Source organism: Cornus florida, unplaced genomic scaffold (genome assembly GCF_030987335.1).
Source record: "Cornus florida cultivar Cherokee Brave unplaced genomic scaffold, ASM3098733v1 CherokeeBrave_3.0.0_Hap2_Chr06, whole genome shotgun sequence".
Classification (NCBI taxonomy): Eukaryota; Viridiplantae; Streptophyta; class Magnoliopsida; order Cornales; family Cornaceae; genus Cornus; species Cornus florida.
The window spans coordinates 76,049,047-76,070,392 of NW_026775576.1; the positions used below are offsets into that span (position 1 = coordinate 76,049,047).

The 21,346-nt window shown below is 36.5% G+C and overlaps 3 protein-coding genes across 3 annotated transcripts; 2 read left to right on the plus strand and 1 right to left on the minus strand.

Annotated features, from left to right (window-relative positions):
- The first annotated feature begins 145 nt into the window (after positions 1-145).
- Positions 146-3,072, plus strand: LOC132312137 (sedoheptulose-1,7-bisphosphatase, chloroplastic). The gene is made up of 8 exons (XM_059810390.1): positions 146-372; positions 597-716; positions 821-1,006; positions 1,595-1,676; positions 1,807-2,028; positions 2,210-2,310; positions 2,400-2,471; positions 2,587-3,072. The coding sequence occupies exons 1-8, from the start codon at positions 259-261 to the stop codon at positions 2,866-2,868; spliced, it is 1,179 nt and encodes a 392-aa protein (XP_059666373.1). The 5' UTR covers positions 146-258; the 3' UTR covers positions 2,869-3,072.
- Positions 3,073-4,110: 1,038 nt separating this feature from the next.
- On the plus strand, positions 4,111-6,428 carry LOC132312139 (transcription factor DIVARICATA-like). Its single transcript, XM_059810391.1, has 2 exons — positions 4,111-5,354; positions 5,756-6,428. Exons 1-2 carry the CDS (start codon positions 4,960-4,962, stop codon positions 6,231-6,233), a joined length of 873 nt encoding a protein of 290 aa, XP_059666374.1. The 5' UTR covers positions 4,111-4,959; the 3' UTR covers positions 6,234-6,428.
- Positions 6,429-9,575: 3,147 nt separating this feature from the next.
- LOC132312136 (coronatine-insensitive protein 1-like) lies at positions 9,576-17,394 on the minus strand. Its single transcript, XM_059810389.1, has 3 exons — positions 16,365-17,394; positions 10,979-11,450; positions 9,576-10,620 (listed from the first exon to the last, which is right to left on the minus strand). The coding sequence occupies exons 1-3, from the start codon at positions 16,865-16,867 to the stop codon at positions 9,820-9,822; spliced, it is 1,776 nt and encodes a 591-aa protein (XP_059666372.1). The 5' UTR covers positions 16,868-17,394; the 3' UTR covers positions 9,576-9,819.
- Positions 17,395-21,346: the final 3,952 nt, after the last annotated feature.

The following is a 21,346-nucleotide window of genomic DNA, read 5'->3' on the forward strand; positions in this document are numbered from 1 at the left end:
ACCATATCTCCTTGCACCACATATATATTTTTGAGCCACATAAATTTGAGTGATGGTAGTTAACCCTCTCTGATCATACCAGGCATATATATTCAACATCAGCCACGTGGCACATCACAATTAACCGCTTATCTATTATCCCACCATATTCCATCTTGTGTCCATGCCCAAAAATCAGTTGAGAGGCTAAAAAAACACACTACCAAGCATTAGCAGCCTCTGAAAAACCATTCAATTCTCACATTTGTTTGCACAAGCATGGAGGCTGGCATGGCATGCTGCGCACCCGGCACGCTCCTGGCCGGTGTTTCTTCCCGGCATTCGACTAATCTAATGTCTCCGGCATCCATTTCTCCTTCCTTCAGCTCCAGGGTATGGTGCTTGGAGCTTTAGTGTATCTTGTTAGATGCTTAAATGAAGTGCTTTTTTATGTAATTTTTTTAAAAAACTTGAATACTATATATTAGTATATGTTTATGATTATGCCATGAACTGTAATATGTATGAAGCATGAAAATTTTGTGTGCTCACAAACTCATACAAGCATAGACCTTATCTTAAATCTGAAAACGGAAATGGTGAATTAAATGTTGCAGAATCTGAAAACAAGCTCTCTATTTGGGGAGTCCCTACGGATCATTCCAAAATCATCACTTAAAGTTTCCAAGACAAAGAACTCTTCTCTCGTTACTAAATGCGAGATTGGTGATAGCTTGGTAAGTTTGTTATTCTAAGAACCAAATATTTTTATTAAAAAAAAACTCATCCATTTGGTGAAATTGTAAACATTATTGGATTTATGGGAGTTTGTTATTTGTAGGAAGAGTTCCTTGCAAAGGCGACACCGGATAAGGGACTAATCCGGTTGATGATGTGCATGGGTGAAGCACTGAGGACCATTGCCTTCAAAGTGAGAACAGCTTCTTGTGGAGGAACAGCCTGTGTCAACTCTTTTGGAGATGAGCAGCTCGCGGTTGATATGCTCGCTGACAAGCTTCTATTTGAGGTTAATTAAGACTTGCCTGACCACTCTATACTATTAAGTTCTTTTTGCCTGTCTTTCAAAGCTGAAAACAATGCTAAGAAGAAACAAAAATGTTAGGGTTTGAATTTGAATTTGGTTAAATCTGTTTTGTGACCTCCAAATAAGTCCTTTTCAAATTTTCCACAAAGGGCAGGCTTAACATTTGGTTCAATTAGTTTTCCAACTAGAATTAATGATGCAGAAAAATTTAAATTACTCTTAAGCTGCATTAAATTGAAGAATGGATTGTAATGACCTCTAATATCATTTCATTTTTATGAAGTCCTGTACTTTTTGTCTCTTTAAATTGAAGCTTAAGGCTAAGGCACATATAGAGTGCTTATTATACATTTAAATTCGAAACTTCAATTGTTAGGTACTCTTACAACCTCTAAAATGGCCATTTTAAACTTTCATACTCCTGTAAACTCTGTAAGTAAAAGTTCTTGATATTAATAATTCTAAAAACATTTGAGGGCTCACTATTCATGAATCATGACCTAACTCATTCTTTCCTAAATCTGCTCCTGAAAATTCATCCTTATGTATGGAGTTTCTTTTGATGTTTAGGCCTTGACTTACTCACACTTCTGCAAATATGCTTGCTCGGAGGAAGTACCCGAGCTCCAAGACATGGGAGGGCCGGCTGAAGGTTTGTAAACATTGTGATCCTTTTAGAGATCACATATTGCAGTTATAATCAAATTCGGAAATTGATCATCTCAACAAAGTTTAATTAAATTTTACTTTCATGACCCTTTCAGTTTTTGCAATATAAACAGGTGGATTTAGTGTTGCATTTGATCCGCTTGATGGCTCTAGTATCGTTGACACAAACTTCACAGTTGGCACAATCTTTGGGGTGTGGCCGGGAGATAAGTTGACTGGCATAAAAGGGAGAGATCAAGTTGCTGCTGCCATGGGGATTTACGGACCTCGAACTACATATGTTCTTGCTCTGAAAGACTGCCCCGGCACCCATGAGTTCCTTCTTCTCGATGAAGGTTTGTTAACAACAATATTGTCAAAATATTAGGAATGTAGGCATTTTTCTGTCATTTTGATTTCCTCAGCCCTCAGTACAAAAATTGACTGTTGCTTCTAAACTATGTTCTATTACTCTGGAGTAAAGGGTGTTCAAATCCCTCTCTTTTTCTCTCTCAAATTTTTTTTCCTGGCAATCAGGAAAATGGCTACATGTCAAAGACACGACGGAAATTGGTGAGGGAAAGATGTTCTCCCCTGGAAATTTGAGAGCCACATTTGACAACCCTGACTATGACAAGGTTTTAACTTTTTTCCTTTACTTTAATTTCATTTTTTTTGGCCTATGGATCATATTTTTATATTCTAACTTCTCAACTGTCAACAACAGCTGATCAAATACTATGTAAAAGAGAAATACACTTTGCGATACACTGGAGGGATGGTGCCGGATGTTAATCAGGTCTTCGCATCTCCTCCATGGTTTTTTTTTTGTCATACTTTAACTTTAGGGACTGTTTCTGAAAAATCAAGTGACTCAAGTTGAACTCATTATTGTTCTGTCTTCTAAAATGCAGATCATTGTGAAAGAGAAAGGTATATTCACAAATGTGACATCCCCAACTACGAAAGCTAAGCTGAGACTGCTATTTGAGGTGGCTCCTCTTGGATTATTGATTGAAAAAGCCGGAGGCTACAGTAGCGATGGCAAACAGTCTGTGCTAGACAAGGTTATCGTAAATCTTGATGATAGGACTCAAGTAGCCTACGGATCAAAGAATGAGATTATCCGGTTTGAAGAAACACTATATGGATCCTCCAGGCTCAAGGGTGGTGTGCCAGTTGGAGCTGCTGCTTAAGCTAAGCAGTGCTTTATTTTTATTTTTTTCTCTTCTCTCTACCAAAACCTTGACCTGTAGCTTGGAACTTAAGACCCAAAGCCACCAAGACAAAAGTAGACTTGTTAAGCTGCTTTATTTTCAGTGTTTTTTCTTTCTTCTGGAACATAAAGCTACTTTGTATACAGGTTGTTTTGATAATCAATGATTTATATATTCAGGTTATGGTGAAAGTACTTATGTCTTAAGGTGTAGGGATCAAACAGTTTAGGTAGTTGTTCTTTGTTTGGCTTTTCTTTTGCCAAATGTGCTTTTAGTCTCAAGGTTTGTGATCATAAAGTTGTATTAGGTTTAATTCAGCTCATTTCTATCATCATTTACAGCAGCATGCTTGTATAATGCATAGCATTAGGATTTGAGTGAGAGTATAAGAATGTTCATATACGGGATTGGTCTATACTCTCGCTAACTGCTCAACAATCAAGAACGACTAGGAGACTAGAACACTTATCATTATGATATTTGAAATGTGTAAAATAAGATTTTGAAACAGCATATAACATAAAAATAAACAAAGATTAGAAATTCTAACATAAAAAGCTCTAGCTGTGCAGATAAGTTCAAATCGAAGTGATATTATCAATACGCCTAATAATTAGTAATTTTTATGAAAAAAAAAAAAAAAACCATCACTTACATGGTCCTAATTGTGGGAACTGGGAATGATTCTTACCAGAGCATCAATGATTCTGTAGTGTAAAAGCATCTAGAGCTAGATTGTACACTCCAATACTTGTTTCAATGTAGTTACTGTCACTTGACAATAGCAATAGACAAATAAAGTGACGAAGACTTGCAAATCTTAAAATTTCCTCAACCAGTGCAAAATATCATAGGATAAATCTTAGACTTTTTTTATGCTGGTGCAAAAGTGATTTAACAGCGTTTGGAATGAAGGAATTAGATGGAAAGTGGTAGGATTTCAAGGGAAAAATTATAAAAACAAAATATTGGACGTTGAATGTGGACATTTCAAAACAGAGGATTTGAAAAGGATGAAGTCTCATTTTATTGTAATTTCTAAAAATTCCAATTAAAGATCACTATTTTACTTCACTATTTTCAAAACTCATACACTAACAGTTAAAACAGTGATTTTCTTAATAGGGCTAGCCCAGTACACTAGACTCCTGCTATTGTGAAATTATCTCAGCACACGGACAAGTGGAGCAAAACTGGAGAGCAGCTCCCTCTAATCAACTCCCTATAAAAACTAGTATAATAACAAGAGAGAGAACATTTATATGACCTGCATATAATTTTATCTCCAATCAAAACCCACAAGTAGACACCTTCAAATTTTTGGTGTCTTCCTTTCTCTTTCTAACTCTCAGTCAGTCACTCACCTTTGGATTCATTCTCATCCACCTTTTTCTAAAACCCCCCATTCACATTCACCATTAACTCTATATCTTCTTTCTTGCCTTAGCCTCAAAGGTAAGCAAAGAAAATGGTGCCTTCCCGCATGTCCACATTCGATTCTTCAGAATCAGTCTCTTTTCTCAACTGGGTTTTGGTTTTTATTTCATTCCATGATTTATTTCACTTTCTTCAAAAATTTTAGATTGGTGCTGTAGTGCAAAGTCTCACTTTTTGAAGCTTCATTTCTTCAAAATTTCATGTCTCTCTCAAATTCAAAACTTTAATTTGGGTATTGCTTTTAACTATTAATTTTTTCTTTGGTTCTTCCAGTGTTAATTTGGTTTAGCAATAATATGTGACTGACAGGGTTTAGAGTTTATTTGTGAGCAGTAAGATCGATTGCCTTTTGTGTTATTCTTTTTCAAGATTCTCTTGAATCTGAAATCTTTCGTAGATTTCTTCAAGTTGTGCTATTAAGAAAATGGTATTCTGATTCCAGTGAATGGTTCTGAATTTAATGCCTTTTCGGTCATTGTAAATCCTCACTGTTTTTCTGCGCACTCTATATTTCTTCAGTGTCATCAGTTTGAGTGACTGAACAATTCTATGGATATGAACTTCCAATTCATAGAAAATTGAGGATTTTAGTCTTGAGAGAACGAGTGTTTGAAGTGTTCGAAACTCGTGGAAATGGAAGGCCTGTATCCATCATCTTCATATATTTTGAGTTCAAATTGGTTGTTGCAAGAGAGCAGGAGCACAATATGGACTAGGGAAGAGAACAAGAGGTTTGAGAAGGCTCTTGCAATATTTGATGAGCACAGTCCGGATCGTTGGCTAAAAGTGGCAGAGATGATACCTGGAAAGTCGGTTTTAGATGTGATGAAACAGTACGAAGATTTGGCAGCAGATGTTGATAATATAGAAGCTGGGTTGATTCCAATTCCGGGCTACTTGACCTCCTCTTTCACATTGGAGTTTGTGGATAATTGCGACTTTGATATGTTCAGAAAGAGATCTTCTACAGGTGGATCATCTGATCAGGAGAGGAGAAAAGGGGTACCTTGGACAGAAGAAGAGCACAGGTGAATTCACTTCATAACCATGTAGTTTGTCTAGGCAGCTTAGTATCTCTATTTGGTAAACTTGAAAGCTTCTTTTCTTTTTATGCTGTTAAGTTTCTATGGAAATGAAAAGCTAAACTCAGCTATAGTCTTATTTGAGTTGATCAACACAACCCTAATGATTGAAATTTGAGGTTTCAAATTTCCTTTCCTTTCCTTTCCTTACCTTTTTGTTTGTTTGTTTGTTTTGCATTAGCAAAACAAAGAGCCTTTTATAACTGGACTTAAATGAATTTCATGCCATAAGCTTGTTGGTTTCGTATATAATACCTATCTATGCTTTAGGGTAGCAATTTGAAATGTCCAACATTTAGTATTTGCAGTATATCCTTGCTGCTCATGACATGAATTATTGAGTGTAGGCGGTTTCTGATGGGCCTGCAAAAGCATGGTAAAGGGGACTGGAGAAATATCTCCCGTAATTTCGTCGTCTCCAAGACACCAACTCAAGTGGCTAGCCATGCTCAAAAATACTTCATAAGGCAGAACTCGGAAGGAAAGGAAAAGAGGCGGCCCAGCATCCATGACATCACAGTTGTCCATCTCACCGGCACTACTTCACCGGACAATCAAGAATCTCCGTCATCAAATAAGTTTGCTCTGATTCCACCACCTTTGGTCTCCCAAAGGAAACCAAAAATATTTCCCAACTGGAATCACTCCAATGATGGATCAGTGATGGTTTTCGACTCAACTCAAGGTAACATGTTCATGCAGTATCGTCATGAGGTTGCTTCACATGGTCTTAACCTGCAAGGGGGTGCATATCATGGAGCTCGTACCGGACCTCATAATTCAGTGTTTCAGATTCAATCCACGAGGTACCAAATTCTTGAATGAGTCGATCAGCAGTCTTCGTAGTTGTCAAAATAAGTCGAAATGCCCACTCCGACTCTGTTGAGTAGAATTGCAATGTCGGTGCTTATGCCATGATGTTATGTGATTACATTACTAATGATTTGAGCTAATCACGTCGTGAATCAAACTCTCAGAGTGATATATTTCATATCATGCTTCGACTTTTAGTTGCAGAAACTCTTGAATTCGTGTCTACATTTTAACTTGTTTGAATGTTTAAATGGTTCTGTAGTTCATGTAATGCATGAACAAAGGCATTAAGTGTGATAAGCTTCTTGAATTATGAGCTTAGTACTTGGCAAAATAACACCATTCAAGCTTACGAGTCCTGGGAAGCCTTATCTCTTCTTATTCTCGAGAACAAATGAAATAGCAAATTACTTAAAGATTTTCCAGGATCATTTTCACCTTTCAAGGACGAACACGAAGAATGATTACGTGATTGTTTAGCACACTCCACAAAAGTAAAGCCGGATTATCGTAGTTAATTAATCAGCAGCCATGTCATTAGGTGCTGCAGTGGCCGAGCTAGCTGACTCACTCCGCACTCTCCATGAACTTCAAGAGTGTATCTGATTGCATACCATTTTTTTTCCTCCTTTGGACACTTTCCACCATCTTTAGATTTAAGCATCCAATATGGCCAAATTGACTAAGCTTGATCACCATCACTTTTGTCAAAGAGTGAGTCTGCATTCCACTACTTAGAGCAGCATCTTATACTTTATCCTTCATAAAACGCAACAATCCATGTACCAGTATCGTTGTGGTCCCTGATTCTTCTATCTTTCACAATCCAGTTTCCCTTACTCTACGGTATCTCACTACCCCCCTCATCCAAATGTCAATGGCGGCAAGACTTTCCACTAGCATTGTTGCCTTTTCCTTTTGCAAGTTTATGAAAAAATCTTAGTTCTTTTTTTTTTTTTTTTTTTTTTTTTTTTTTTTTTTTTTTTTTTTTTTTTTTCTTGAAACCTAACTGAACTAGAGAAAGGCTGGGGAGGAATGGAACTGTGTTAACATGTGATGTTCTCATTTGCAGTGAAATTTTGACTTTTGCTTGAGATTGGGAAGATTATAAAGTAATTCTCCAAATGGAATTAATCACTTGAATCCTTAGTTTTACAGTGTCCCTGCCCTTATTTGCAGAGAGTTTTAGGAAAATAAAAGGAAGATTGAATTCTTAAAATTATTTTCCAGATAAAGAAACCTTTTTCCCATATGTTGTTTTGTTGTGTTGGTCCTTCCGATAATGAATGCTTTACAAAAGAAACAGCTATGTAAAAGAAAAAGAAAGTAGTAAAAGAGCTTTATCCTTGCTTGTGAAAGCTTTATTGATCATTTAACAAAAAAAAAAAAAGAAGGAATGAACTAATTTCCAAATGTAAAATTCATCATTTATGATGGCATAGTTTAGAGAAACATTTGCGATTTTTTTTATAGGGTAAATTACACTGACCCTTTTTTGAGGATTAGACAAATTACACACTGGTGAACCATTCAAGCATTTATTATTTTGACATCCCTAATCTTGTTCCAAAGTGAATTTGAGTGTGAAAAGTTCAATAATGCCCTGATTTTCATACAAGGGAAGGACAAGTTTGTCATTTTATAAAATTCGGTCAACAAATCTGCAGGAAAAAAATATTTAGAGCATCTCCAGCAGTTTGTTAAAACACTCTTTTGTGTGAAATATACGTTGTCACATATGACGTGTAAATTTTTTATTTTTTATTTATCTCGAAGAGTTTGTTAAGATACACTGTTACATCAACAATGTGTAAAATTGTTGTGTATTTTACACAACCTTTTTACACAGCCACATTAGCATATTTCCTTTCTCCTCCCTCTTTCTCATTCCATTAATTAATCAACCCTATATTCAGTAGGTTTGTAAAATTATGCGGGGTCCAGGCATGACACTGGTTGATTGTTATTGGGGGATATATTTTTACACAAAAGGTATAAAACAACCACTGGAGCTAAAAATAAATAATTCAAAATTTTTGTGTAAATCTATTATTACACATCAAATTTACACAAAAAAAATATACACAACGATTGGAAATGCTCTAAGGGTGTCATTGAACACACACGCCAAATCTCAAGAGAGGTCAAAGTAATAAACGATGAACGATTTATCCGTGTATAATTTGTCCAAATCAGGGGAGGTCAATGTAATTTACCCCTTTATATATATATATATATATATATATTTAAAACAATTAAAAAAAAATGAGTGGCACCATATTCATGAGTCACCAATCTCTACATAGCAGTCTGGTTCTGTGGTTCACCTAGGTTTTATGCTAGTGGGCACACCACTATCATAGTGGCAGTAGGAGTTGCAAAGACAACAACTGAAATGAACATATCATAATTCCTAAATATACTATTACTGTGTTGCCATATATGCTTTCTTCCACCACCATTTTTGCTGCTACAACTATTATGAGCTAAGGGGCTGCTAAACCACACATTAAGCATTAAAAAAAGTCCAAGGCAAAATGAGCAATATGATTTCTCTCTTATTTAGATTTTTATGGAAAAAAGGACAAAAACTACCTACTTTGTATCATTTTTTCATTGGAGCAGCCTTTTTGCAAGTTGCACAAGAAAGCACTCTCAGTCACTTTCTTCTTCCTTCTTTTTTTCTTTTCTAATTTTAGTCAGACCCTTGAGTGGATAAAGATCACATACATTTACATAAAAGTCTTAAAATATACAGTTTGGTTCATCTTTCCTTTCTTAAAATTGAAAGAAACAAAAGAAGTTACGTAAAAAAGTAAATCTTTCTGTAGCAGTATTTTTCTTTATTGCTCAGCAAATGCAAAGAACTTCACCACACAGAAAGATATCTTAAAGCTTTTGTGGCACTTCTTCATAGGCCCCTAAAGGTCCTAGGATGATCTTCCAATCATAGGTTTATTAATATTATTATTATTGTTATTATTATTTCCATCAAATCTCATATATATGAGTAAGGGGATGATCTATTAACTACAGGCAATTAAGATAACAATAGATTCAATTTTAATTTACCTCTTAATGGCAGTCTAGGGAGCCCAGAAGAGTGGTTATCATGCAGCCAACAACACACACAGCTAATTTTTATTACACAATTTTCATACAATGTTGTATCAAGTGCAGATGTGTTAATCATGACTCCTATTAAAAGAATGAAATGCAAATACAGATATTGAAAAGACTCGAAAGCAGAACCCAGTCAGCTTTTACAATGACAACAACAAATTATGCAACATAAAAATCAATCTTCCTTCCATTCAAAATTTAACAAGATCACCAAAATTCTGTGCATTTAAATTAACAAAAATTTGACTCAAATTAAAACTAATATAGGTTACCACGAGAACACGTGGAGCACAAGAATTTTCAAATTACAGACGAACACAAGCTTATTACAGGGCAAAAGTTCAGAAATAGGATCAGAACTACTATAATCTAAAAAGAAAAAGAAAAACCTCCTTACAGAGAAGAAAAGATACAGGACACATAACAGAGTGCATGCAACAGGGAAAAGACGTACTCTCTTGTAAAAAGAATATATTTACATACGCAGAGGGATGACAGAATCCGGAAAATCCGATCTTTGTCCAGCAAGGGAGTAATATGCAAGTATATGGGGTGGATGCTCGACAAATACAACTTCCCCAAGCAGATTCGGAACAGGTACTTTTCTTGAAGGAATCAACTCAATATTCCAAAATGGGCGAGCCATCGCCAAGAGATCACGACCAGTTGGAGATGCTCTATATGCATGCACCCACAAATACCTCAGAGAAGTAAACTGCAACGTAGCAATTGCCATTGCTTGTTCACTAAAGCAACAGCCCCTCATTTCTAGCTTTTGCAGTCTAGGACAGCCTTTGGACAACTCCAGAAGCCCTGCATCAGATTCCCCGACATTACCAAGAAGCATCCATCTTACATTTTGGCTGTACTGCCCGATATAAGAGAGGCCCAAATCAGTCAGGCCCCCGGGCCGAAGATACAGAGCAAACCTTCTAAGATTATGCAAACCACTTAATAGGGCTCGCACTCCATTATCAAGTGGTAAATCCGTTATCCTTTCTTCTAGGTCAAGCAAAACGAGACGAAAATCAAACAGGTTTTTCAAGTATGTGCCAATATATTCCAAAGATTCATTTGTTATATCAGACACATGTACAGCCATGTACTCGAGTTCAAGGCAGCCCTGTGCCAAAGCAATTAGTCCTCTCTGTGATACTACACCTTCCGCATCCTCCAATCCCTGTTCATCAGCACCATGCTCAATCCTGAGCCTCCTTAATCTCTTGCAACACTGAGCAAGAACTTCCAATCCTCTATCTCCAATTACATCCCTGGTCTGTTCATCAGAAAATAAAAGTCTTAACACAATTTACCTAAATAATTAATGAATATAATTTCAATATGGTTTTACTTGGCGATATTACAAATTTGATTTGAAGCTGGAAAGGTCATTTACTTAATTTTGATATTCTTTAAAATAAAACTTACGATCAAGATTACAAATATCACAGGAGCAATGCAAGCAACAACATTCAAATAGCATGTGCAATTTATTTGTAGAAACTACAAAGGGTGAATTTGTAGCAGTTCTAGAAAAGTGAATGTATAAAACACTGAAACACATGCATAAAAAGTTAAATAGAACAAGTAGAGGACATGACCAAAAGATAAGAGAAACGGTTTTGAAATTTCACCTCGAGAATTTCCAAGTTATGGCACCTTTGAATCAAAAGACAATGACCCTCTGTATCGAGAAAAGCATAAAGGAGATCCAATTTTTTCAGTAAGGATGCAAAAGGGAATACGATGGGCATTTCGTCCGTTCCCAAGTATGATAGACCCAAACGGCATAATCTTGGGGGAAATGATACAGAAGAATAGGATTCTGGTTGCTCACTGAAGGAACCTCCACTAAACTCTTCCAATAAAGGTGCAGCACGAAAGAGATCAACAAGTTGCAAGATTTCACAATCGCTAATTTTCACTGAGACTAAAGAGTGACAATTTCTGGCTATGAGTCCAAGGTCTTGGGAACTGACTTTGACAAGTTCTGTCATGTAAAAGTTCAAAATTTTGAGAACTGTGTTGTTCAAAGCAAGCTGATGTAGCCATTCCCCATCTTTCTCGTCTATTGTGCTCTCTTCGAGAAACAAGGTTCTTAAACTCCTGAGGAAGAACAAACAAGGTTAGATACAGAAATGAGAAGATGTATCAATATTATATCTCTAAGTAGGCACCATTTAGCCAGATGTCAATCATTTCAATCACAACAACCATTTCTCCAAAATTAAATAACCAAAAAAAGCACAATTATTAACAAAAACACTTACAAGATTACCATATAACAAAATAATATAACACAGCTATCCACCCCCAAGATTGCTTAGATGCACAAGGAGAGTCTAAACATATGTTCAAATAAAATACATGAATAAAGAACCAAAACTATCCAATATTGCAGCACAACATCATGCACATTAATATTAGTGTTAATTCGTTTTTTAAATTCTTCAGATCGTAGAACCACATATAGAAACACATTCTAACAGCTGAAATGAACAGAACTTGCACAATCACCTGACCTACATATAGTGGCAGCGGGAGAAATCAAATAATCTGTTAAAATGAATAACATGCAACTCAACTCAAAAACTTTATCATAATTGATTCATTTGCTTGAAAAGAAGCTACTTGAGCCCATTTTACAAATCTGTCGAATACAGGGTTGTACTTTCTGCCAAATAAAAGGTAAACATGTCTGTCTCTCTCTTTCTTTTTCTTATTTTTTTCTTTTTTCTTTTTTCACAAACTCAACACATTTTTTTGGCATTTGTCACTTATTTGAAGATATTAAAATTTTAGCAAGAAACAATTAGCATTATTTTTCTAAATACTATTGCTAAATAGCCATCAGAAAATCAGAAGGAGGGAGTTCGCAAGAAACAATAATTATTCTTTCTTTTTTTCCCCTAAATTCCATTGTTGAATAGCCATCAGAGACAAAGAAGGGATGACTATGGACGAACTATATTCAACCACAAAACACGTAAAGAGAGTATCCACTAGGCTGTTTCTTTTGCTTTGCAATCTTATTTTTAAAAGATTATTTACTTTGTAACCTGCAGCAGTTCCCACAGCAATTTCTTTAAAAGAAATAACTTGTACAGTGCATGTAGCTCTCACTGCAACTTCATTTGCAGTTTTCTTATCAGTACAAAGAACTGCTCAAGAGAGGAGGGGGGATGACTGTTATGGAAGAAGTATTGTGAAAGATGTGCAAGTCTTAAAAACAATTGGAAAAAAAACCTCAAGCAACACTTCACAGTTAAAAGCTAGCAATACCACTACTCTGGTCTTGAATATGACTAGAAATTATACCACTACCCTGGTCTAGAATTTGACTAGAAAGATGGAATTTCTCTATCCCAGGGTTCATCGGGCGGTCAAGAAACCCCCTTCAGTCAAGTGACATAGGAAAAAATTAAACAGCCAATGCATTGGGGGCTTCTTTAAAATCCCAATTTATCCTTTTCGATTAATTCTTAAAACTCCCCAAAACTATTAGAAATTTGCATATTGCCCACTTCTTTCGGAGTACCATGCAAGTCTGTGGGTTTCGTGCAATTAAACTTAAGGGTGGTTTAGTATTTTCCAAGACACATTTAGCGGCCACCTAACGATGATTAGATTGTTGGTCTTATTTGCAAACTTACAATACTTCAAGGGGAGTTAATTTTATTCCAGGAGCAACATCCAAAGTGTTTATAGTTGACGAGAGTTTTGTACAATTAGTTTAGAATAATAGAAAGTGGTCTCCATAAACTCTTCTTCTTTTTTTTTTAATCTTTACCATGAAATTAGCCACTTCTCCTTCTCTCTCTCTAGAAGACTGAAACACCCCCGCATGCGTGCACCCAAACCACAACCCTCCACCTGTGTGAGTAGATTTCTGGTTATGTCATTGCGGCGGTGAATGGCAAGCTAACTTTCTTGTATATAGGAAAGATACAAAATGATAGACTTGCCATTCTAATATAACTTTCACTTTACCTGTTGGGACTCTTTGTTGGTTCGTTTCTTGTTTTCTTCCCAATCGAATTTATATAAATCGGTTCACATCAAATTAGAAACTGTAAAATATATATATATATACACATATACACACACACAAATATATATAATGATTTTCAACAACAAACAACATACTCCACACAGCAATTCAAGCAACTAGAAGTTGGCTAAACAAAATTTTCTTCACCATTTTGAACTATTGATGGCCACATCCTTAATAAAATCTTCTTATGGTGTGGCACATGCACAATCATTTTTGGCTCTATCCTAGATATGCATTAGCACACCCATAAACCAAAAGAGAAAAGGATGAATAAGCTTTATATGATCAATGCTTGACAACTCATTTGTTCCTCGTTTGATTGCCTTCGTGCACTATAGAGTTTAACCACAGATCCCTTGACTGTCAATATAATAATTTGATACTTTATTTCCCTTCTAAAAAACCCATTATATCATCTAGTTCGGTACCAACTACCAAGCCTCATGCTCTCTTTAAATTTTAAATGATCGTGTGAAGGCCATTCCCTGTAAACCTTCACATTAGCCCATCTAAATAAGGAAACAAATAATAATTTACTGATACTCTTGTTTCATTCCTTAGCAACTGCTATATTACTACTTCCCAAAGTGTTCCATGACATAACTCAAAGCTCTATACCCAAATCATCAGTGCAACTTGTATATATACATTATTCTTGGTGTAGACATCACTGTGTTTTTCCTGCGATCATCAAGCATTTCAGTTAGCCTTTAAAATTTCTTCAACAATAGTTGACTAAGACAAGGCATCATCCCTAATCCACTTCCAAAACTCTTATTGGCATGGCAATCAGTGATAAGATTCATAGGTCTTATATTCACCTACTTTTTAAACTTTAAAGACCGCTATTTGACTCGCTGCCAGGTAATTTCAAACCCCGCTACTGGAATGTCATCAACAACCTAAGCAAAAGTTTGAAATTACCTTTTTTGGAGGGATTGCATTTTGCAAAGGTAATCTCAGCTACCATTCCATTTCATTATGTGTTTCTGTGACATTGAAAATAAACTGCTTTCGAACATGCTTTATTGAACTTCTATATATATAACATGTTTAAGTGCACTTGTAGTCATAAAGAAAAGTAGTAAAAGCAAAAAAATAATAAGATTTTATTTCTAGCTGAGACTTGAAATCCAATATAAATATATTACTCATATTAAATTGTCTTTATAAATTTAATGGAAATCATTAAGAACCAAATTTAAGGGACTTTAGTATTAAAACATTTATAGCAGTGTATTGTAAGGAGTGTTGGGTGAGAGGAAAAATAAAATAAAATTATGGCTTGCTCATGACCATTATGTTCCACTCATTACAATACGCATCCATTACTGTTAATTGAAACCTAAATTACTAATTTAAAAGCCCGTTCTTATTAGTTACTTAAACTATTTTAAATGACTTTATTATGGTGTCATGGTACCAACCACCTTAGTGATTGAACAATTGTTCTCAACACCCCTTTTCAAAATTTTCCTTATTATTATTATTATGTGCGTGTGTGGAGAGAGGAAATAAAAGACTAGAAGTTCAATAAGAAATAAAAAGAGTAGGATGTGCTACTACCAAAGGCAAAGGTAAATAAGTACTTCCAAAGTTGAAGGGGAAAAAATAAAATAAAAAGAGAAAGGTACCAGCTACATCCAATCACACCGCAAAATGATCATTGAAAAGCACTTCAAAAAGAAAAACATAAAAGCTAAATTTAGAATAGAAATCGTTAATTTTTTAATAGAACTTAAGATAAATCTTTCACCTGCTTCTAATGTCCTGAAGTATAGAATACACAGCCTCTTCACACAGCAAGACAATCAAATCAATGACAATTCTATATATCTTTTTTTTTCTTCATAAAAGACGATTCTATATGTTAAGAATAGGAATTATCAAATATGCAATAAATATATGATCTTGTCCATTAAAATAACAAAACTAAACAAAAACACAATCATGTTGGTAACAAGTAAAAACGCCTAATTCCTCCTTTTTACTAAGGTGTACAGTTTTCTTCTGAAACCTTATTTAGCAATTCAATTGCTCCAATAATAAAACAATGCATTCAAGTTCAAGAAATCCCCAGTGTAGAATTTTCAGCAATTTCAAGTGACGAAGTCATAATCATCTTCATCATCCTTTCATCTCTTGATCATCATAATCGACCTTTAAAAAGATTATGCACAGACAGCAGGCTATGAATTAAGACATCAAGTAAACAAGCACGTCAACCAAATATAATTTACACCTCTGCATCTCATGAATAGTACACTCTCTCACAAACACATAGGCACAGACCATTGATTTAAGTCGCTTGAAAACCAAAAAAATTATGACATCAACACAATACCTAAAAATCCAAGACAAATAATAAGAGCAATGCAAACAAAGGTAAGTTTCGCTGTTAAATTTGAAAACAAGGTTTAATTTGTATCGATAAAAGGTACTTCCTGAAAACACCTGTGGGGAAATTTTAATTTGATAATCTCTCACTCACAATAAACACATGACATGGAAGCTTGGGGAATATTTATCTAGTCTTCTCAACAAGCTCTCAATAAAAATCTCTCTTTCTACTAGAAAATTTCTAGTGCAAGATACATTTTTCCTCACCAAACAAATAAAAGCCAACATAAGAACCCCATTCAGGTTAAACAACAAAACAGAATAAGACCACCGTTCCTTATAATTAAACAAATAATTTAATTCCTTCTTAGCAAAGAATTAATTTTCTTAAATCAGGAACATTTCTTACAATATTCATTAGACCTATATCTATCATCTATACTTATGAATATGCAATGAAAGTTCTAAAACTAATAAATTCCACAAAATAGTATATAAAAAGTGTCTCAAATAAGACTCCAATATAATATCTAAGATCAGAACAAAAACAAATGACATCAGTTGCACAAACAAGACCCATATGACTTTTAACAATTGAAATTACACAAGACTTTTGCCGCAAATACCTGCACAACCGGCCGATATGCAGAAGTCCATCGGTGGAAAATCCAGAGCACTTATCGAGCTTTAGTACTTGCAAAGTATGACCACGCGATTGAGCGAGGAGTTCAAGATCCGAGTCCTTCACAATCATCCTTCGAAAATGAATCTCCTTCAAACAGCTAAAAGAAGTGGAAATCTCCTCCACCCACGGAGTGATGTACCCTCCCCAATCCTCCGGTATCAGATTGAACATCGCAGCCCGTGGCTTCCCCTTCAATTTCAGCGACTCCAGGTGCCGGAACCTCCGCCATAGCTGCTTCGGGGTGGTGGCGTAACACAGAGCGATCGTGATGTGCTTCCGCGACGACGCATCGATCTCGTACCATCTCCGGCACACCAGAGAGACCGCTTCGCGGTCACGCGAATCGTGTATGTACTGAATCACACATTCAAAAACCAAATCCGACATTCCACCACCCGCCCTATTCACGTTCCGATCCTCCATATCGTCTGATTTATCACACATACAACACAAATACCAACCAACAGAGCAACACCAAAACTCCAAAGATGAAAAATCCAAATCAAACACTAAACTCAATTTTCAAACTACTGAAACAGCCTTTGTTGAATTTTCAAGAAACCGAACGCTTTTCCAAATCGAACAACGCGATCTATGAGTAAGGCTTCCAAATTAGGCCGGTTCGAGAACGGAACACAGCCGAATCGAATCGGAAAAAACAGTAAATCGACTGATGATTGACGAGAGATTCAGAGAGCATCGAATCTTATCTTGCCGAAACACACCATCGTTGTATAGAGAGAGAAAGGAGAAAGAGAATCAACAGTGGAGATAGGCAGAACCCTAGAGGATGATGGGAGTGCACTGTGTAGACTTCTGGGTGCGGCTCCAACCAAAGTAGTGGTCAATGGGATGAGAGAGAGAGGGGGAGAGAGACAAGAGGGGAGAGAGAATGGTTGCGTGTGCAAAGTACAAAAACAGTATGCAGCGTCACTCTAGGAGGACTAGCACGTCAAATGGGAAAGATAAATTACTAAAAATCATAATGTCTGATATGATATGAATTGTTTGACTTGTTTCCATGTATTAGCAGCGGCCTAGGGTTACCCTTTCGTTGTTATTGATTGCGATATTTATTGGCGTTACAAAAACCAAACCTTTTTCGAGGAGATCTAAACCGCCAAAATTTTAATAAAGGAAAATATAATGAAAATAAATGTATTTGCATTATAAACATATTATAGAGTAACAAAAAATATTGGTAATCATTCTGGATGATGTGTTGGCCTCCACACCGCATTTTCCACATGCGTTTTTAATTAGGCACTTTTAACGGATCCAGAAATTCTTTTAAAAATGTATGTGGATGAAAGATTATATAGTGGATATTTTCAAATATTGGGTGAGAATATATTTTTAAAAAATCAGTGAGGGTAAAAAGGTAAAGTGGGGTATTTTTACAAATTTAATGGGAGTATTTTTAAAATTTTAACAATATATATATATATATATATATATTTAGTGGAGGCCAATTCCTCGACCTTAATTAGGTCAGTGTCGGACTATACAAGTTTTTAAGAATTGTTGTTCGATATATATCGGTAATAGTTAATATAATTTATTTTCAAAAATATTACAAGTTGCATCTACAAGGTTGAATAGTCATTTTATTTCTGTTGAGGCTGAAATTCGCGCAGTCCGATACGATACCGTTTTCCTACAAGAAAGAGAGGAGAAAATCGATGAACCTTGATGGCCCCGGTGTGGTGCCTGCCAAGAGCTCTTCGACGATCAAATTAGGCACGGAGGTCTAAAAAGAAAGCAGGGATTAATAATAGTTTTTACGTCGTACTTTCTTTAATGGCTTAATGCCCTATTTATGACTGTCGATTGGAATCAAAATCGTTCCGCTGATATCGATGGTTGACATTATCTTCCGCTTGTGCGAAATCATAGGAGATTTATTACCAGATTTGTCGGGATATGATTTAATCCTTTTGACCTCCTCTAGTTATAGTAGGATTATTCTTACTTGTTAAACCACGTCAGATTTGATTTCATTATCCTTGATAATGAAATCTAATCAATCTTATCGAGGGTAGGCTAGGTTTATATTTTTCCCTATCAGTTGCCTCCATTCCCAAGCTTGCACGTCTAGCTTTGGGAATGTAATAAATAATAATAATACTTTTTCTTTTTCTTTTTCTTTTTTTTTTTTTTTTTTCAACCCCGGTGAACAGTACCCGCGGCCACTATTCATGTGAATAGTAACTCAGGGTGTTTTTTTTTTTTTTTTCACCCGAGGGAACAGTACCCTCTGGTACTATGCATGAACAGTACTGCGAGTACTATTCATGAATAGTAATAATAATATTTTTTTTTTTTCAACCCCGATGAACAGTACCCCCGCGGGCACTATTCATGTGAATAGTAACTCAGGGTTTTTTTTTTTTTTTTTTTTCACCTGAGGGAACAGTACTCTTCCTTTTTTATAAGGGAATAAATTATACGAGTTTCGTCCCTTTAGTAAGGGAATTGAACTTTACGAGTTTTACTCAGCTCACCTCTTTAATAAAGGATTTTTATTTACTATCCCTTATTGTAAGGGGATATTAATTATGGGATTCATCCAACCCAGGTCCTTGTAGTACAGGACATTCATTTATTATCCTTATATTACAGGGATATGGATTACGGGATTCATTCAACCCGGGTCCTGATAATACAAGATACTTATCCCCTATAGTCCAGGGATATGGATGACGGGATTCATTCAACCCGGGTCCTTGTAATACAGGACACTCATTTACTATTCCCTTATAGTACGGGAATACGGATTACGGGATTCATTCAGCCCGAGTCCTTGTAATGCAGGACACTCATTTACTATCTCCTTTTAGTACGGGGATACGGATTACAGGATTCATTCAGCCCGGGTCCTTGTAATACAGGACACTCATTTACTATCCCCTTATAATACGGGGATACGAATTACGGAATTCATTCAGCCCGGGTCCTTGTAATACAGGACACTCATTTACTATCCCTTATAGTACGGGGATACTGCATGTATAAACTAAAAGGAATTTTATTAAAGACCATCATTATTAAAAACAAAATAACACGCGATGGAGCTACCCTCCATTTAAAATGGTTAACTAAGATGCCCCCAGTCTTTATTGTGAATGACTTGATAAGGCTAATTCCAGGCGCGAGACAATTTCTAGTCGGTATACTCATCTGAGTCATTCTCATGATATGTGCTATCACTCTGGCTGAAGAACGATTTCTTATATTTGGTATTATTTTCATCCCTGGCGAGAGGGGCTGGCCTCTTCTTATCCTCTCCTTCCTTCCGTGCACTCATGGTGTCTTCAGCGTTGATGTGTTTTTGCGCTCTGACTAGCAACTCTATCATGCTGGTGGGAGGTTCTTTTGATAAGGAGAACAAGAATCTGGAGGTTTGGAGTCCTCCTATGAAAGCGGTCAAAGCTACCTTGTCGTTCGCCTCTTCTACCTGCAACATCTATGCGTTGAATCGGGTGATGTATTCCCGAATCGACTCTTCCTTTTGTTGCTCCACGGTAAACAGGTAGGTAGCTGGCCTCCTATACCTCTGACCTGCAATGAAGTGGCTCACAAACTGCTTACTCAATTCTTCGAAGGTGTTAATGGTTCCTGGCTTCAACTTGTTGAACCAAACTCTCGCTGATCCCTTAAGTGTAGTGGGAAAAGTTCGGCACATGATTTCATCTGGCACAACGTGTAAATGCATAAGAGCTTGAAAAGTTTCTAGGTGATCGAGGGGATCTTTGGTCCCATCGAAGCTTTCGAACAAGGGCATCCTGAACTTGCTAGGTAATGGACATTTCATAACGGCGGGGCTGAAAGGCAAGTTGGTCCTTTGTACCAGGTCATCTACGGCGGCAGGACCTTTCCCTTTCATAGCCTGCATTACATCTTCCATTTTCCCCCTGAGATCCTTAATCTGCAAGTCGAGATGGGTAACTTTCTTTGTCTTTTCCTTAAGACAGAAGGCTATGCTTTCAGGAGGTCGGGAACTCCGTAGGAGAGATAGGTGAACCATCTCTTTATGTCGGGTTCCTACCTGGCTTTGTTCTACTTCAGTCTCATTTTGGGGGGAATGATTATCCCTCTCTTCAAGATTTTCATTACCTTCGTTTGGACTTGAGAGATCTTGTCCTGGAAAGTTTTGTTGAGCCGGTGGAACAAGGTGTTACAAGAGCGTTGCATTTTGCTGGATCAACTGATTCATACCCTGACTCAGAGTTTGAACCTGTAGTTCCAATGCTGCAAGTCGTGCCTGGTCGTTTGGGACGTCCAGGTTTTCACTCGACTCTACCCTTTGACCAGATCCCTGCGACGGTGTTCCTTCGGTAACCATATCGGACTGCAAACGTATATACCCAACGAGTAATTAATTGATTCAAGGGAATCGTGATTTCCACAGACGGCGCCAACTGTTGAGGCTGAAATTCGCGCAGTCCGATACGATACCGTTTTCCTGCAAGGAAGAGAGGAGAAGATCGATGAACCTTGACGGCACCGGTGTGGTGCCTGCCAAGAGCTCTCCGACGATCAAATTAGTCACGGAGGTCTAAAAAGAAGGCAGGGATTAATAATAGTTTTTACGTCGTACCTTCTTTAATGACTTGATACCCTATTTATGGCTGTCCATTGGAATCAAAATCGTTCTACTGATATCGATGGTTAACCTTATCTTCCGCTTGTGCGAGATCATAGGAGATTTATTACCAAATTTGTTGGGATATGATTTAATCCTTTTGACCTCCTCTAGTTATAGTAGGATTATTCTTACTTGTTAAACCACGTCAGATTTGATTTCATTATCCTTGATAATGAAATCTAATCAATCTTATCGAGGGTAGGGTAGGTTTATATTTTTTCTTATCAATTTTCATGCAAAACCTAATTATGTTTGCATGTGTCATAGGTTTATAT

Bases quoted from the DNA above. Each gene is read 5' to 3' on its own strand.
- LOC132312137 (XM_059810390.1), top strand. From the start codon at position 259: ATGGAGGCTGGCATGGCATGCTGCGCACCCGGCACGCTCCTGGCCGGT. The intron at 717-820 runs GTAAGTTTGTTA...TGTTATTTGTAG, and splicing joins GCGAGATTGGTGATAGCTTG to GAAGAGTTCCTTGCAAAGGC. The intron at 2,472-2,586 runs GTCTTCGCATCT...TCTAAAATGCAG, and splicing joins TGGTGCCGGATGTTAATCAG to ATCATTGTGAAAGAGAAAGG.
- LOC132312139 (XM_059810391.1), top strand. From the start codon at position 4,960: ATGGAAGGCCTGTATCCATCATCTTCATATATTTTGAGTTCAAATTGG. The intron at 5,355-5,755 runs GTGAATTCACTT...TATTGAGTGTAG, and splicing joins TGGACAGAAGAAGAGCACAG to GCGGTTTCTGATGGGCCTGC.
- LOC132312136 (XM_059810389.1), bottom strand. From the start codon at position 16,867: ATGTGTGATAAATCAGACGATATGGAGGATCGGAACGTGAATAGGGCG. The intron at 11,451-16,364 runs GTATTTGCGGCA...GTTCTTCCTCAG, and splicing joins CATATCGGCCGGTTGTGCAG to GAGTTTAAGAACCTTGTTTC. The intron at 10,621-10,978 runs GTGAAATTTCAA...TCTGATGAACAG, and splicing joins ATAACTTGGAAATTCTCGAG to ACCAGGGATGTAATTGGAGA.